Source organism: Diadema antillarum, unplaced genomic scaffold (genome assembly GCF_040938485.1).
Source record: "Diadema antillarum isolate AM-2024a unplaced genomic scaffold, OU_Dant_1.0 scf00000183, whole genome shotgun sequence".
Classification (NCBI taxonomy): Eukaryota; Metazoa; Echinodermata; class Echinoidea; order Diadematoida; family Diadematidae; genus Diadema; species Diadema antillarum.
Window position 1 is genome coordinate 2026428 of NW_027271072.1, and position 18422 is coordinate 2044849.

The 18422-nt window shown below is 40.3% G+C and overlaps 1 protein-coding gene across 1 annotated transcript in view; it reads right to left on the bottom strand.

The window, feature by feature from the left end:
- Positions 1 to 18422, bottom strand: part of LOC139723259 (uncharacterized) — an 81631-nt gene that overhangs the window by 23572 nt on the left and 39637 nt on the right. Inside the window, exons 6-10 of the mRNA XM_071634518.1 lie at positions 14602 to 14637; positions 13078 to 13197; positions 8850 to 8945; positions 7563 to 7674; positions 2684 to 2845 (exon numbers count right to left, since the gene is read on the bottom strand). Of these exons, the coding sequence (XP_071490619.1) occupies positions 2684 to 2845; positions 7563 to 7674; positions 8850 to 8945; positions 13078 to 13197; positions 14602 to 14637 (526 nt within the window). The remainder of the gene's footprint in view (positions 1 to 2683; positions 2846 to 7562; positions 7675 to 8849; positions 8946 to 13077; positions 13198 to 14601; positions 14638 to 18422) is intronic.

Sequence of the window (18422 nt, forward strand, 5' to 3'; positions counted from 1 at the left end):
CCTAACCCCCTAGGGATGCTACCTGCCAAGTTTGGTGAAAATGGGTCATGGGGTTCTCAAGAAGAAGATAAAAATGTACAATTTAGGCCCCATTAGGACCCCTCCTCACCCCCCCCCCCCCCCCTGGGTCCCAAGGGGGGCACCCCTGATTCTGCCATGAACAAACTTGAAACTACAGTCATCAATGTGCTAACTCATAGTATTAACCTAGCTCTATCACTTCTGGTTCTAGAGAAGAAGATTTTTGCGGATTCCTTAATTTTGGGGGGTTTGGGCCCCCTGGGGGCCCCCTGGGTGGGTCATGGTGCCCATTTTAACAAATGGAGTTCCTAACCCCCTAGGGATGCTACCTGCCAAGTTTGGTGAAAATGGGTCATGGAGTTCTCAAGAAGAAGATGAAAATGTACAATTTAGGCCCCATTAGAACCCTGCCCCACCCCCCTCCCCTGGGTCCCAAGGGGGGCACCCCTGATTCTGCCATGAACAAACTTGAAACTACAGTCATCAATGTACTAACTCATAGTATTAACTTAGCTCTATCACTTCTGGTTCTAGAGAAGAAGATTTTTACAGATTCCTTAATTTTGGGGGGTTTGGGCCCCCCTGGGGGCCCCCTGGGTGGGGCATGGTGCCCATTTTAACAAATTGAGTTCCTAACCCCCTAGGGATGCTACCTACCAAGTTTGATGAAAATCGGTCATGGGGTTTTCAAGAAGAAGATGAAAATGTAAAAAGTTTACGCACGACGCACGACGGACGACGGACGACGGACGACGGACGACGCACGACGCACGACGCACGACGCACGACGCACGACGGACGCCGGACGAAGGGCGATCGCAATAGCTCACTTGAGCCTTTGGCTCAGGTGAGCTAAAAAGAGAGAGTGAGAGGAAGAGAGCGAGGGGGAGAGAGACAGACAGACAGACAGATAGAGAGACAGGGAAAGACAAGGAGAGAGAAGGAGAGAGAGAAAGCATCTGAACCAAACAAAACAAACCAGATGCTGTTGAGGGGTGTGAATATTTGCACCCAGGGACAGATGGGTTCATGCTCCCTTTTGGTGAGGTATTGAGGGCATTAAACAGAAAAAAGAAATTGAAGATGGAAGACCAAGGGAGTCACAACTGCAAGATATCAAGTTTTGAATTCTACCATAATTGTGACACTGCACAATCTTATATACAGTCAATGAAAACCCAATTTCATGATTCCTCCCAATGTGTGTGTAAGTTTCTGTACACAGAAAAGAAAGTTTACAAGAAGTCAATCCCGAGAGAGGTGAATTCAGTGAAAGGAGGAGAATTCTACAAGTCTAAAAACGCCTCACATTGTCCTATCACTGGAATACTAGTATTTGGGAGCGAATTTTAAGATAAGAAGGCCATTGATTATGGCAAGCGTTTATTCAATCTTTTCCTTCCTAATGCATTACATCTTTTTGGAAGCATCATTTCTCAGAATGTCTGCATTAACGGCACATAAAAAAAAATTCTCCTTCTTTAAACATAAGGACGGCATCTGCTTGCTCATGCCAATGCACACAAGATTTCTCAATTAAACATGACAAGCCTGTTCAGCCTCTCACTTCAGCCCAATTTCTCTTCATCGCTGTCATCATCCAGGGGTCTGTTCTCCTGGTGTCATCCTCTCCCTGTTCCTACCTATCACATCTCAGTCCCCCCCCCCCCATACCTCCTCCTCCTCCAGTTCCTGAGCTACTAGAAGTTTGTGTCCAAGGTTTTATTGATGAACTCGAATTTCCTGCCGCTCCCAATTTACTCCATTCCCCTCCACCCCCCCCCCCCCCATGCCGGCTTCCTCCGTCCCAAATTGACTAATGATTGATCAAAGGCAGAAGGACCAGAATGGATAGAAACTACTGATGGAGTAAGAAGAGCAGAATAATATAGTTCAGTGCTCAAGAGGATGTTAGCCCATTAATTTTGGACAAGTGGTGTGACTGCATCCAGCGTCTTGAAACTGTACTGTGAATTTAATAGGTCAGATGACATCGAGAGACCTTAATGGTTTTTAAATTCAACTAGGTCAGTCTTCTGGTAAGGGAGGCCTATCAGGATGAAGCTGCACATTCCAATGGACTAATGAAAAATAGATACATAACTATAGATAGCAAGAGAAAGACAGACAGACAGATAGACAGACAGAGTAAGAATGACAAATGAAGGGAAAGAGAAGAAAGAAAAAGAGAAAGAGAGAATTTCCTACCAGGAAATCAGCTATAGAACCTTTGCAGAAACAAGAATGAAACAAGAAACAAGAATGCTTTTATGAAGCTAATATCCAATACCTAACCATCTACACCTAAAACTACCTGAACAAAGTGTCATAGCTCTCCTAGGAAACCCATTAAGAAACAAACAGGAAAAAACAACCCAACAAATAAAAACAAGAATCATAGCATCATAAAACGTAAAAAAATAAAACTTTTTCAGGGTGAGTCATACATTTTTTTTTTTTTGCTTTTGCAAATGCTCCCTTTTCAGCTGGGATCATTCCCTAAAAAGTTAAAATGTGCTTTATCTTTAGCACAAGTCATATTGGAAGCTCAGCTATGCTTAAGAAGGGTTACATTTTTTGATTTAACATGACAATGTCACATAACTGTAACATTCATCTTTTTTTAATGACTTTTGCCTTACATCCGACCTTTAGCCCTCACCTTTGACCTGCTTCTGACCCCGCTGCAGCTTGCCCATGGGCTCTGAGTTGCGGCGCTTGTGCTTCTTGCGCGACTTGCGCTCCTTCCTGTCCCGCGACATCGACGGCTCGGGCGTGGCTGACGTGGTCGGCTTTTCGGTCTCAGTTTCATGGTGAGCTGCTCCTATCGAAAAAAAAAACATGATTGGGATGAGCTGCTCAGAACGCATCGTCAATGAAAACAGAAGATGTGCTGACTAAATCCTTTAACATGGACATTGAGAAAAATAGCTTCATTTTCAAAACAATACGTAACTCTGTGAGATATCTATCCCATGAGGAATGACCATCTGACTCTCAGTTCACACAGGCAAAAAATACCAGCTGAACAGAAATGAGTATGAAATTACATAGCATGGCAAACTATCTTCTCATCCATATGAAAGACACAATTTTTCTTCTTCCTGCTGAAATCTTGCTGAAACACACACCATGAGACTGAAGTCTACCACATAGTATCTGGCACTAGAGGTATCACAGCAAATCCTGATAAAAAAGTATTTCTCCATTTCTTCTCGACTCTGAAAATGTTTGTCATCACAAGAAGTATACTTTCATCTCCCATCCTTCTCTCTGTCTCATCCTCTTCTGCAACACTTTAAAGGTCCTGTTTACCTTTGGGAGTAGTGATTTAGAAAATATTCAACATATCACTTTTGATGCATATGTGTAGGTCAGCTGTATCACAAAACATCCTACCATATAAAATTTTTGCAATAAAGCCCGAAATATAAGGAGATATCACCACTTTTCTCATTACACCATGACTATAGACAGTTTAGTCTGGAAGCATTTTTATTATAACTATTGTTCAAACTTTGTATATTTAACAATACTTAACATCGATTATACTGGTTCAAATTTTTACATTGGTTGTTTCTATCCCTAACTCACATTTTAGAACTATTTTGAAGCACTAACGCTGGGTTTTTGTTTTATCTGCAAATGGTAAATTATGCCTTTAACATTCTTTATCCCATCTGTCTGTCTGTCTGTCTCTGTATCTCTCTATGCTCCCCCTTTCTCTTCCACACACTCTCTGTTTAAGTTTCAAAGTTGTTGATGACAAATACATGTTTGGCTGCTGGCCATGAAATCTCTGCCATATCCCTCATCCCCTCCCCTCCCCTCCCCTCCCCTCCCCCAGAGACTTAAATCTTCTTGGTGCAACCGACGAAAGTGACACAAGTTTGTCTGTTCTATCTCTCTTGATGATGAATTTGCAAAGACAATATGGCTCCTACTCAATAACCAAATAACAAGGGAAGAAAATGACTTTCTTTTTTTTTTCACATGGTGAATTACCAATAGCTGAACCGATAAATGCAATTTATGAGAAGTACATGGTAACTGCAGGTTTCTCCATTTTGTTAGGTGGTGAGTGCTGCATTTGTGTGAAAAAGTTTCCAACTTTCATCCCAATCTCTGGCTGTGTAGGATGCTCAGTACTGCTGGAAACACAATGTCATTCACAAACTTCAGAATGGACAAACAGCGGGATTTGATGAAATCCTCAGTTTGCCCTCAGCGTCGGAGCTCTCCCTTACGTCCTTTGCGAACATCTGCAAAAACGAGCATCTTCCACGCAAAAAGAGAAACCACGTGGTGGTGGTGGAGTGCTTGTCGATCCTCCGTATCGCTGCCGACTATCAGAATGCTTCCCAGACTTGTCATAGGCCAAGGTCAAAATCACCACGACATATACTCAATCAGATTTAGGTCCATCCTGCCTATCCCACATCAATAAAGGAACCTCTACAAGCCAATCGTAATTTCCGTACACCGCTCCGATCTCATCTCGATGAACCGAAGGAAATGTACCAAGGACGCAAGCAGTGGCGGGAAGACCGTTGCTTGGATTAATTTGTCAATATAAACATTGACAGCTTTATTGCAGTGCTGAATAAAATAAGTAAATAACAAAAAAAACAAAAAATATAAAAACACCCTTCCCAGATTTCCAAAGATAAGGTCTCACATTTCCCACTGGTAACATTAATGATTCTCGGGTGATGCTAAATAAGCTAAACCTGCGTCCCCCCCCCCCCCCCACTCCCATCCTCAAAGACTATAGAGAGATACTATAGAGTTTCATTAGCTCTTGGTCTTTCATTTAGGCATATGGCTAAATCCAAGAGAAACCACTGCTGTTCACCAACATGTGACACATTTCAGCAAACACTTTAATACACACAATCATATACATGAGCATCTGCAATTAAGTCTCACACTTGAAATTTGACTGGGGATCTCACGTATGGATAGGATTTGCAGCTTTATCATCACTGGATCAATTCATGGATGCCATCTATTTTGCTAGGAAACTTTTCTGGCTAGAGGAGACATTTCATACAAGTCCCTGATCAAGAGAAGATACTAAAATGCGCTTCTGCCGAATAAAGCAATCATAACCAAAAAAAAAAAAAAATTTTTTTTACTGATCTCAAACAAGTTTGCTGCTAAAAAACATTCCATCTAACCTTCTTTCTCCATGCAATATCCTTTACCAACACTTCTAATCCATCAATGTCTATTATCAAACTCTTGCTCAAAAACAGAATTTCACATCAGCTGTACGTAATCATTGCTGTAACTTCTCACTGATTATTTTTCTTTACAAATTCTTCCAAAAAAAAAAAAATAACCAAAGACGGGTGGAATTTTTCCCCACTACATCCCTCCACAATAAAACATAAGCCACAATTGCAGACAGTCCATCAGAAATTAAGTGCTTCGTGGGCATATCCAGACTCCTCAAATTGGCAACACGTGACAGTCACGGTCTGCAGAGATGAGGTCCTCCTGCAACCAAGAAAACAACTCGAACCCCAGGGAAACCGTGACAAATTGCGTTCCAATCCAGCCGCATTTCCCTCACTACCTGTCTTCTATGTCCCCCAAGAAGATGCAGAGTTGTGTTTGGGTGGATTCTTTCTTTTTTGGGGGGTCTTTTTTTTTTCTCTTTTCCCCCAAATTTGTCCCATGACCATGATGATGTGTTGATCATTACAATCCGGAGGTTGATACCATCAGGGCACTGTCACAACTGCCATATTTCTCTGCAAAACTTTGCAAAAAAAAAAAAAAGAAACACACACACACACACACAGACATCAAAAAAACAAAAAAAATAAAATAAAAATAAAAATTGGCAGGCCAACATGTTGGGAACATTTGCGAGGCGGAAAAGTGACTCAGTGAGTGGGAAGCGTGGATTTTGCGACAAACAAGGCGAGGCCCCCACGACAGGTACTACAGAACTCAAACGTGTGCACACACACACACACACACACACACGTATTCATAATTACAATGTGGAAATCCTTTCCACTTCATATCATTTAAGAATTGGTATTCCTGCGAGACAGCTTCTTCGACGGTGTATGGATTTGCTCCGGCAGTAACGATGCTATCTCATTCATTAAAAAAAAAAGAAGAAGAAAGAAAGAACGAAAGAAAGAATGTGTGTGATCTTGGATTTTGATCTTTTATGTGAGGTTTTCAGGCAAAGTCTGATAGCGATCATTGCCAAGAGATTTTCGTAAGGCACCTCGTACCACAATTTCCTCACTTTAATTGATAGAATCCCTCATGTAGCAGACTCTTTATGAGTCATTAGCACTACCTGCGATGAATCCAGCTCAACATATACCCCACCTTTCAAAACAGATTAACGATAGCTTTCCAGCTGTGGTCATCCGATATCTGGACATTCGTTTAATTTCACTGCCCATGTCCCTACAAGCAATCCCTCACTTCCTTCTCTCCCCACCCCACTCACTTTGTCTGTCTGTCTGTCTGTGTGTTTGCACATCTGTCATTTTGTCTGTTCATCTCTCTCTCTCTCTCTCTTGTTGTCTACCTATGTATGTGTCCGTCTGTCTTTCTCAACATACCACATAACATTCTTCTATCAATCCATCTATTCATATTCATCTTTCTATTCATCTACTTGTCTATCTATCTTTTAAGTATGGACATGTATCTGTTTATCTATCTATCTGACAAGTTACTTGTTTATTTGTATGTGTCTTTGTCAACATACCACTCAATATAAACAAACAATCACAAGTATTTCAGGAATGCACAGAGTCATCAAAACATATTCTATGTAGAACACATTTTGCACAATCACACCTATTTTTTTTTTTTTCATCTGAACATCACCACACCTTGAATAGGGTCAAAACACGAACAGAAATTAATGACAATTTCATGGCTATTTTGCATCAGCTTCAAGGATTTGGGAATACCCTTTGTTGCAGTACTCCACAATCGCAAATACCCGTGTCACAGGGTCTGAAAATGGAAGTATGGCTTTGTGCGCAGAAAGATTGCCACCACGCTATAGGGACCCTGTTCAGTCAGCATTTGGAAAACTAATCACAACAACTCAACCACATTTCCAAACCAAGCAAAGTGAGATTGGGTTTCTTTCAAAGAGGCAAGCACATGAATGCTACATACAGAACAATCTCTAGCAATTTTGACACTTCTTTTCTTTTTTTTTTTCTTTTTTTTTTTTTTTGGGGGGGGGGGGGGGGGGGGGGGGGGGAGGAGGTGCAGCTTCTACTTAAATGCATTTCCCGACAAATAACTGCTACCAATTAGACATTTTTCTTCCTAGTTCGAAGAGCAGAGTATGTTAGAAAGGCATATTGGAGTCACTAGCACTCTGTAAATGCTTTTAAGTCATTTGTTACGAGTCTCATCGTCATAAAGTCAGCGTGTCTTATTGTGCACACGAATGGTATATCACTATAAATGTTTCTACTGTACTCAATAGGATTGGTCTCGAGATGTAAGCATCCCAAAACAGATTTATGGTTGGTTTGCCTTACTTGTGCCAAGGATGAGTTCTTTGACCTTGGTAGGAATGTTGCTTTCGTAGTTCTCGAGAATTAATCTCTTGATTTCATGCGTCCACTGCTTCTTCTGCTCCTGAGTTTTGGCCTTTGGGGGAAAGCATGAGAGAAAACGAGGTGTTCACAAGATATTTCTGGGTGCATATTCACAAGAACAGTCAAAATGCAAAACTTATCATTTGAATCAATTGCTAACAAGATTAAGGTATACTAGTGGCAACAGGTGTATAATCCTATACACTTCAGTGCAGTAAAAAAATGCATCGGTCAAAATACACATGAATTTCAAAAAGGACAACTTATAATTCATCTACCAAACAATACTATCTTTGACAAGAGACACCTTTCAACTCACATATCACTTTGAAGAAAGGATAGCAAACTATGCTCGATTCTTTACTACTTTAGATTTTATGTAAGGCATAAACCCTGGATAAATCATACTGTTTGCTTTAGCCGCTATTCCGGATGTGTTCTTATTTTTTTTGGCTCTAATGATTAACATTTCCTTCAGGGTTAGTGAATCCGCTGTCGGTAAAGATTAACATTTAATGTTCAGGCCGGTGGTATCCCCTTTGGCATGACCTATCCACCATACAGAACACTGATGACACATAACCACAGAAGAAAGGGGGGGTGGAGATCTTCCCCCACCCCTCGCCCCCAAAAAGAAAAAATGAATAAGAAATTCTCAGAGAAAAACAAGTTAGCCTTGACATATTTTAACATGAAGCATAAAAGGATGTCGCACGCCATCTTTTGTCATAGCCCCAGGGTGGGAATGAGTAGAAAACATCAATTGTCACTAACCACATTTCCAGAGAGTTTTCACTTCTGCGTCATTTTATCACTTTTTTATTGTATGTTTTCTTGGACAGGATGCACCTTGTACTATGGATAGGGACCAGCTTGTCGAGTTTCCTTCCCCACTCTTTCATGATTTGTTTTCCTTGCCTTAATTGTTAAAAAAAACAACAACAAAAAAACGCCTGTAAGTCCTTTAGCTTTAGGAGGAAACTATGTTATCTCCTCAATACAAGAGTAACATACAAAGTGTGCATACCCCAATGGATCACATTTGAAGGTCTAGTGGTCTTTCTATCTTAGAAAAAAAAGGAAGAAAAGGATGGCTTTGATATTCTTCAAACATTGAAAGAAACAGCAAAATGTTGAGCTGGCCCATGTTGCCAATTTGCAGTGATGAGAAAATAATGATTTGAAAACATGGGTCCAGGAAGAGACAGGTTTTCAAAGAAAACTTACTATTATGGTGTACTGTATGTCTGCATTATCAAATGGAATCACGTTGAAACCTAGGGGCTCCTTAGGTATACTCTCGATTAGCATCAGGTTCGAGCACTGCGTGTGAAGAACAAGAAGGAAAGAGAGAGAGACAGGAAGAGAAAAAAATTAGATAATAATTCAATATCAAAATGAAGTTTGAGGCTTTTATTTTCATACAACATTTTTTTTTCATACGTCATGAATGCTTCAACAGGTAATTTTTAAGGCAGATTACACTTCCCAATCAAAAGAGAGAGGCTGAGTTTTATTGTTCATGACATGCGATGTCATAACATGACATAGGAGTTAAAACCACAGTTAATCCAACCATCTGATTCACTTTCCAAAAATTATCCAACTGCTGTTAAAATTTCATTATCCTCTTTTTTTTCCCTCTTGTAAACAACCCTCCCAATTTTCAGAGAATTCACTTATTTTTTTTCTTCCAACCATGCACGGTGTTGGCACTCAATTCACATTGCTCAAATTACAGATCAAATGGCCTCTCCAACCCCATACTTGGTATTGAGGAAAGTCTAAGATAAAAATTCACTGAATTTCCCATCCTTTTCTCTGCGTTCCTGACATTTCAAAGTCATCATGGTCCGTGGCCGTCTCCCTGTCACAGATGTCTAATATGGTAAAATTATTGTACAAATTTCTGTGATAGGACCATGAAAAAAACAACACACAAATATGTCGCACAGCTCACAATGTAAGTCAGTAAGGATACGACAACCAAATTTCTTTAGAAGAATGATGCTCTACAACCAAACGATACACATACATACTTACAAACACACACACACACACACTATCTCTCTCACACACTCTTATTACATAAAAACACCATACAGAAAGTACACATTGCTTTGCTAGTTTGGGCTACTAACTTTCAACAGTTGGGGGGGGGGGGATGCAAAACTTTTTGTTGTCATCTATACGTGCCCTTGTTTACTCATTGGGCATAGCTATGTCAGAATGAAGCAGGCCCTGGGGCAAAATGTAATGTGAGGAACATATTTCATAGTGATTGGAATGTTACACTGAAAGCATGAAAATGTGTGTGGGGGGGGGGGGGGAGGCAAGGAAACATAAGAAAAAGGATGTAATAATCATACACCCTGACTGAAAACGAAAGGAGAGTAAAGAGGTCTAGAAAAGGAAATTAATGGTAATAAAAAGACATCATGGGTATGCAGCAAGTGCCAAACAAAGAAGAACTAATAATGATACATAGAATTGATGAAAGAATTGCAGAGGGAGACAGACAATACGTAAAGTGTAGAAAAGAGAGCAAGTGACCAAATAAGGAAGTTGACCAACCAGCCAGGACAATTATAATACTTCAGCACACAGATATCATCATAGTTCTTTAAACTACATGTATGCAGAAAAATAATTAAATTTATGCTCTGTTGACACTCCAAGCATACATTGCACTGTGATTTGCATAAGTCTCTTTTGAACAGAGCACACATATTCTATAGAAAGCCTAAACTATGTGACACATGCTCCACATCACATTCCCTATATAACAGCATTTACATAAATCAACAGTCTGCAGCCATTGTGCAAATGCACACAGGGGCGTAGAACACCACAATAGATGCTACAACAGAAAAAAGAAATAGATGAAGGGTATTAGGAATGTTATTTATGCTGCCCCAACAAAATGCACCTGGATAAAAATGTTAGGCTATACCTGAACAAAGACAACATTCCAATGTCCACCTGGGGACAAAAGTGTTGTTGTGCTGTTGAACAGCTGGCAAACATAGGACTAAGGGTTGTTATGACATGTGTCACAATGGAGAACTGGGGGGGGGGGTGGGAGACTCTTATAATTCATCTACTTATCATTATGTTGTTGTTGTTTTTTTGACTTGTTTACAACCAAATAAAACACTCTTCAATGTAAAGTGAAAATATGTACCATCTGGATTACATTATCTATGAAAGGGACTTGATTAGTGCAGTCCTTTATGTGTGTGTGTGTGTGTGTGTGTGTGCTTTGTTTTGTTTTTATTAGACTGAATTAATGAAATCTAACATTTCGTCCTTGATGAATTCCTTGGTTGTATTTTGCAGGGATCTATCCAATACCCAATTGTATATAATCTCAATTCTGTGTAATCAGAGAAAAGAAAGGAATGTAGTACAGGATGGTACAATTGCTGCAGTTTAAAGCAATGTGCTTTTTTTGAATGCTCTGTAGAAAGTATTTACAAGAAATTAAAATGTTATTGTATGAAATTGTAGACAGTGATACCTAATCCTTCTGTTTGCACTTTCTTTTTGTGTTGCGCAGGGATGTGCCAGGCAGTGTGATCACTCGGGAAGAAAAATATATTCATCCTGTGCACAAATATCATACTCTCTTTGGTGTAGTGCACGGCAGTAACTATATATGGTGCACTGAATCCATGAACAGTTTACGGTTTAGACTGCTGTACAACCACACTCCAGTTTAGCATCAGCCACCGTTTCCCTTCTGAAGCTGACGTGAGGGCGGGTGTTGGCTCAAAAGTTATTTTGGTCGATGTGTCAATTGATAAATTTGTCAAAATTCTTGTCAATTAATGTGGCCGTGACCACAAAAGAACATCTTAGTGCTGACCTTAAACATATCAATTGTAATGGGGTGATTGTGGTGAAAACAGGAACTTGCTTTTGGGTGGAAATTTGAGCCCACGAGATTCCACATGAATTAATAGTGCTCATGTTTCATGTTCCAACCATTTTAAACATGTTTAGAAACATGTATGCAATGCAAACCAGAAATGTTTGGGACTGTCTTACAGAGGAAAATTCTTATCAAGCAGGTTTCTATTTCTTTCTTTTTTTGAGCACTTTTTTTTTAAGGAATGCTAGAAAGACTAAAAGAAAACTTATTATTAAAGAGCTAGACATTCTGAAATGAGGCTAGCACCATGAAAATTTTGCTCAGTGTGGGAAGCCTCAAGAACTTTCATGGCCTGCATGCTGACTATGGCTATGAGAAGAGCAAGAAAGAGAGACAGAGACAGACAGACAGACAGATAGACAGAAAGACAAATAGATGGATAGACAGAAGGAGTTAAGATAGACAGATAGAGGAGGGGGAGAGAAGGAGAAAGGATTAGAAAGACAGACACAAAGACAGCCATATACATGTACAGATAGATCTGGAAAAAGAAAAGGAAAACAGACAGATGGATGGATTGAGCAGTAGATGAGACAGATATAAAGATAGACAGATAGAAAGATAGGCAGAAGAGAAGGTAAAATAGAAAGAAAGGAGCTTGACCACCAAGAGGAGGAAGCAGGGTATCAAGCAAAATGTGTCTAGACCCGTAATGGCACCTCCCTCCAGCTGTTTGGGTGCCCGGTTCCTGCCCATCCCCCCTCTACGAGGGAAGGATGAGGGGTGAGGGAGGGGAGGTGGAGGTGCAGAGTAAGGGGACTTTGGGTGAGGATACTTTTTATATCTGATGATACTTTCTGTTTGATGCAAATGTCATTGGGGTCTACTGAGCAGGAAAGGGGTAGTGGGAAAGCATGTATGAAGGAGATGAGCATCTGGCAACAGCAAACTAGGGCTGGTAATGTGACACCAACACAGTGTGGAAATCCCTCCTGGATGAGGCTAGCTTGGGGAAAAAAATTTGACACATCTATCTCTTTTTGTCTGTTGAAATTCATGCACTATATCCATCGTTGACAACATATCCATAGCATGATCTAGACATATTTGCGGAATTTCCTATATCAAAGGCTCTTAAGGATTCAAACTTTGGATTTTAACCTCCGAATAGGTCTATTCTCCAAAGTCAGATGCATTATACGATTCAGGATGGAATTATTCAAGCTGTTTCACAATAGAAGCTGCAGGCTACAAATAAATCCATTATAAATGCAATCTTAAACTTGATGGACTGAGACAAAACTTTGAAAGTCAGTTTTCACTTCATCAACCTAGGAATTGTTCACATATAAAAGCATAATTAGTTTGAACACTACGAGAAGCTAAAAGGCCCAAATAGAAGCTGCTACAAATGCATTCCTGTGTTCCATGAATGAATGCAATAATTCTGAAGTTGAAATTTACTCGGTCAGTCGGAGGATATTAAGCCTTTCCGTGCCAGGGACTTTGGCTAGTGTGACGGGAAAACAAAAATGGGTATACTGTCAGCCATTGTCACCAGGGGTAAGGGTTCATCCTCACCTTAATCTGAGTCTTAATACTGATGAGATTCGTGTTTTCGTGCTTCTTGCCGATGAGCAGTGCCTTCTCGAACAGGTAGATGAACCGGTCACCCCTGGCGCCCTGCATGCGCATCACGCCCTGTTGACATGGATACAAACAAGATCAATCTCCATAATTCATCATTCACGGCGCAATTAGAGTCAGACGATGTGTGACATGGAGGGGGAAATTGGATTCAATTGCATTATGGCATCACTGGTTGATTAAGTCGCTGAGTGGATTAATCAAACCTGGATTGTGATACGAATTGTCCGCTGTAAATCAACATTGACATCTCTTAACGAATAATTTGTGTCCTATATGGCACCATAACTAGACAAAATGGGCGTAATTGGTATGTAATTTACATCGGCTCCACACCGCATGAAAAACAATCCCTTAATCGACCATGTTTTTACATCAATCATCTCTCCGTGTGCCTATCAACAGGCAGATATCATTCAACTTTGGCCATTCACGACTGGCTGTGCCAACTCCCTGTTTAATATTTAGCCATTTTGGTGCAAGATTATCTATATTTGACCATAACCTAGCCACAAATAAAACAGAATGACACCAAGTCTAAATGCCATATATCTTAAAAAGTCACAGTGTTGCTATTTGCCATGTGCCATTGTTTCAGACATTATGGTTTACAATACCCCTCCACATAAGGACAACACTTGATGTGCTCTGGGGTGGATGCCTCCGTGAACAGTTGCTTGGTGCTTCACACGAGATGGAAAATTATTTCAAATTAGTGCTGTCTGCGAGGGAATTAAACAATGGCACTGTGGTGACACGCAGAGGAAAGTTTGGCTAATTGTTGCCCGGCAACAAAGGAGAGTTTTTCATTATCACAGGACAGCAGAGAGGGAAGAGGAACACATGCCGGCAACGTTTGGGGAAAGCCCCCTCTATGGTTTCTGACAGGTGAACCGCATTGCTCATCACTGGGCCTCTCAGGATACACGGTAGCTCACGCTGTTTACTCTGCCGATGGGATCTAACTCATCAAGCGTCAACACAACAACAATTCTTGTACACTTCTAATTGAGAATTCAAGCTACATGAATGTTAGACTTTTAAGAGACAAAGCAAAAAAAGTTAGGCTGACATCTACAGGGGTTTGACATATTTTCAGTGTCATGTATTTAGATGAGGGATTTTGAATGGCAAGCTGTAATATACAGAGCAATCATAAATATTTATCAGTAGTTACGGAATATGCCTCATGGCTAGTTTCAAAAGAAAAATCCATTATCATCCAACAATTAAAGGAAAAAGACAAGAAGAAGATAGTTTGCAGTCAGTTGGTTTGGATGAATTTATATATTGATTTTCCTATGGGGGGGGGGGGGGGGGTCCAGTTTTGATTGATTCACAACTGTTTTATCAGTCACCAACAACAGTGAAAGCAAAATTCATAACAGTTCTGTTTGCGATGTAACATGTGGCTATAAAAATACGCCCTTGATATTAAAGGTCCACATCACAACTTACCTCCAACACAAGGTCTCCGTATGTATTGAGGTCATCCTGTGGGAGATAAAGAAAGAAAACAAAACAAACATTTAGTGATGTGTATGAAACATTGCATTATCCCACTTATTTTGATATTTGCTGACAGTTCATATCACAGGGCATACTACAGAAATGTATTGATATTCTCTCTCTCACATTTGATTGTAAGCACACACAGCATATTAGATTAGTGGGGGTGGGGTAGGGAATGATATGGACTTTGACCCCATGGAGCAAAAAAAAACCAAACAACCATAACAACAACAAAAACTGTCACGTGTGCAAACGAATGACGCTAAACAGAACGCCAATTCCTCACAAAACATGAATAAAATGTTATGAGTAGGTATGCAGTATCCCATTCAGGTGGTATTTACATGGTTAGCAGTCTAGTACAGATCATTCAGGAGATTTTGACCACATCATTTTTGTCGTTTTCATTTTCAAATGGGTTCCTTACAGTCCAATCTATGAAAAGAACTTCATCTACAGAAGATGTGAACTTTATGACTGCAACAAGTATATCTCGCAATTCCTCAGCAAAGACACTACAGATTTCAGATTGCACCTTCACCTGAATGGATCACAGAAGAATACATGTACAAGCTTTCGACATGAGAAAGAACTTATAAACTTCTTGAATGCATAGGACATAGGACCAAACATAAAAAGAGCAGTGGCATTTGATGGGTTAATCCAGACGGGGAGAATTTTTGGCCCGATTCCAAACGAGTAGCATCCTCCATGAGTACCACCATGTCACTCTTGTCTCATTCCCCTCGTAAATGGTGCATATCACAGATAATCATCCAAAGCTGATTCTCAATTTTGATATTCATGGAGGAGGTAATAGGAGACCACTCTAAGACAGGGGCAAAAAATGGAAGTAAGAGGGGTCAAAGACATGCAGGGGGGGGGGGGGGGGGAGAGAGAAGAGAGAGAGAGAGAATGAAGAGTTTCTGACATACTTCCTGACCTTGGCATTTTTGTTTTAGTGCTAGCAGGACAGCAGGCACTCACCTGGACAGATTTGAGGATCGACCTACTACAACATATAATTTTGGGGTAGTCCATGATTTGAGGAAGTTTTTGAACCCATCCAACTGTGGGAGTCAGAGCTCACAAAGTCCTTACAAACACCATGATTATACAAAAGAAACGTAGTTCATTCTTTATGCCTCCCCTGTCATGAAATATGATGCTTAATACCTTCCCTTCATACCACCACTTATTCAAGATTTTTTTTCTTCCTTTTTTTTACAGTGTGTTTGCTTGCTCCTTTGTTACCCTCTTCAAGCTTTCTTTTCTGTTTCATTTGAGAGATCTTTTTTTTTTCTCTCTCTAACTCTTCTCTCCTTTTGCCAATGTCTATAATTCATCATCTATTTTTGAAAGCGTTTGCATTAGAAAAACCATCCAGTTTTCAAATGAATGATAAATCATAATTTCATGCGTGTTCATTTTAAATATGACACACATTAGAATTCTTAACACATGAAATTGATCTGTGGGATTTTTAAAATCCTGTCATATCGTAGAGTGCCAAATCAATTGGTTCTTACACATGTGCACACACACATAATACACGATATCACCTACTTTCTCTCTATTCTCTTCTCCTTTTCTCTTTTGAACTCATACGCATACACACATACACACACACACACACACACACACACACACACACACACACAAACATAAACCGAGTAAAAGAACACGCTTCACATTATCATCCTGTCAAGCCAAAGAGACAGATAATTTCCCAGTGTGCATCATCTGCATTCATGAAGTTCATCATTAATATAAGACTCTGCAGACAGGTCAAAAACATGCAATAAAAATAAAACAACCTGCCCTTTAAGGGAGCTCGGGAGTGTAGACAGTTAAATATAAGTATAAGTATCACAAAAAAAAAACTATATAAGGATAGGAAGAGGAAAAACCCCATGGGCTGGCAGGCAGCTGCTTGCGGGGGATAAAAACCGTCCCCAGACCACTTAATGCTTCCTCCGGCACGGGGGTCAAGTCTTGCGACATCGATTTGGGTTCCTCTAAGGTGATGGGCAAAAGCAGCAGAGCGGACAGGGACTGTTCTGACTTTTTTTGGAAAAAAATCACAGAAAGTGTGATCTATCACAGATATCACCACCTGTACATTAATCTGGGAAGCTTCACCTCGCACACACACACACACACACACATAAAGTGTTGGTGAAGAGATTTCAAAAGAAACAAGCACTTGGCTTCCATAACCTGATATTTATGTCATTTGTCATAACAAATAATCCCATTTACACCCACATGTATCTCCAAAGGAATGAAAAAAAAAAAAGGATGACTTTCATACCATCGGGTGACTACAAGCAGCCTCCAGCATTCAAAAGCAATAAAGGGCAATTAGAAAAAGTGCTTTACAGGGATCAAAAGACTGCCGGGAGATTCATTTCATGGACCTCTTCAAAGTTATTGTCAGCACCCAAAGTTGTTAGCCTTTCACTACACAGGAAATTCATCTGAAATCTCAATGTAGGAAAGGTGACCAATATGACAGAATAATACCCTTGGGTGTTTTTGTTTTGTTATGTTTTTGCTACTGGAAGTGATGGCCGAGTTTGGATTCAAGTGCCTTGCATGTAACCTGTTACCTTTTTCTGTTGCTTTTTTATATTTTCTTACAAACGAATGGCTGAAAAATCATCATTGGACAATCCTGACTACTGAAAGCAACTTTTTGTTCCACATATAAATATTGCTGTGGACCATTTCGATTGCCAATCAACTTGACAGGATGCAAAGTAACACAAGATGAGGAAGAAAAAAAAAACACACCTTGAAACATTGGAAATGTTCTGAAACATCACTGCACCAGGCAGCAATCCTTTCTAGATGAGAGTGTGAACACAGCCACATGCACAGGCCTATTTCTACGGAGGAAATCTCTCGCAAACGAGACCGTTTTTGTTAAAGGTTAATCCACGATCCTTCATCTGGATTACTAGAAGTTCCTTCCCACTTGCCGAGGAGACCAAGCCACAGAGAAAAAGAGAGAAGAGGGAGAAAGAAAGTAAGAGAGATTGAGATTGAGTAAAGTTCACGGAAGAGGCAGCCTGTCACAATAGATCACCAAATCTGAGCAGATATCAGGGTATCTCCTGTTCACAGTCCATTTAGTTTCGTATTACGATGGACAAAATCGCATTAGATTACGGAGCATCAGAAAGTGACCAGATCTGTATGAGGACGGCCAGCCGTAGTCGCGACTCAATATATGTCTGAATCAATCTTGCCCCGTGCCAGGTACAAATTGTATTTCCAGTCGCCCATGTATCCATTACTCTCAATAAGGGTTAAGTTGAGCATTTACTTTCCTGCTCGATGATCAGTATGTCACTATTTGTAAAGATGTCCATTTGGATGTGTTAAGATACCATTACTGTCAGTAATACCGGGGAGGTACATACCACGAGTATAGCAGCATGCATTTTTTTTTTTTTTGGGGGGGGGGGGAGGGGCTGGGGATGGGGATGGGTATGGGGCTGGGGATGGCAGAATCACATAATTCTCTTCCCTTTTGGGAATATACTTTGAGTAACATGATGGTATCCATGTTGACTTGATGACTGGATATTCAGAACAAGTGGAATAAGCTGCCGAACTTTCAAGCTGATTTCTGACGCTGCCAACATTAACACATCTATAAAATCCTCAGGAAGATTCCAACGAGTCATGAGGGAGATAATTATATGTCACAAGCATCTGAAAAGGCAATAATCACTGCCTAATCAGAGAGGCTATGATTC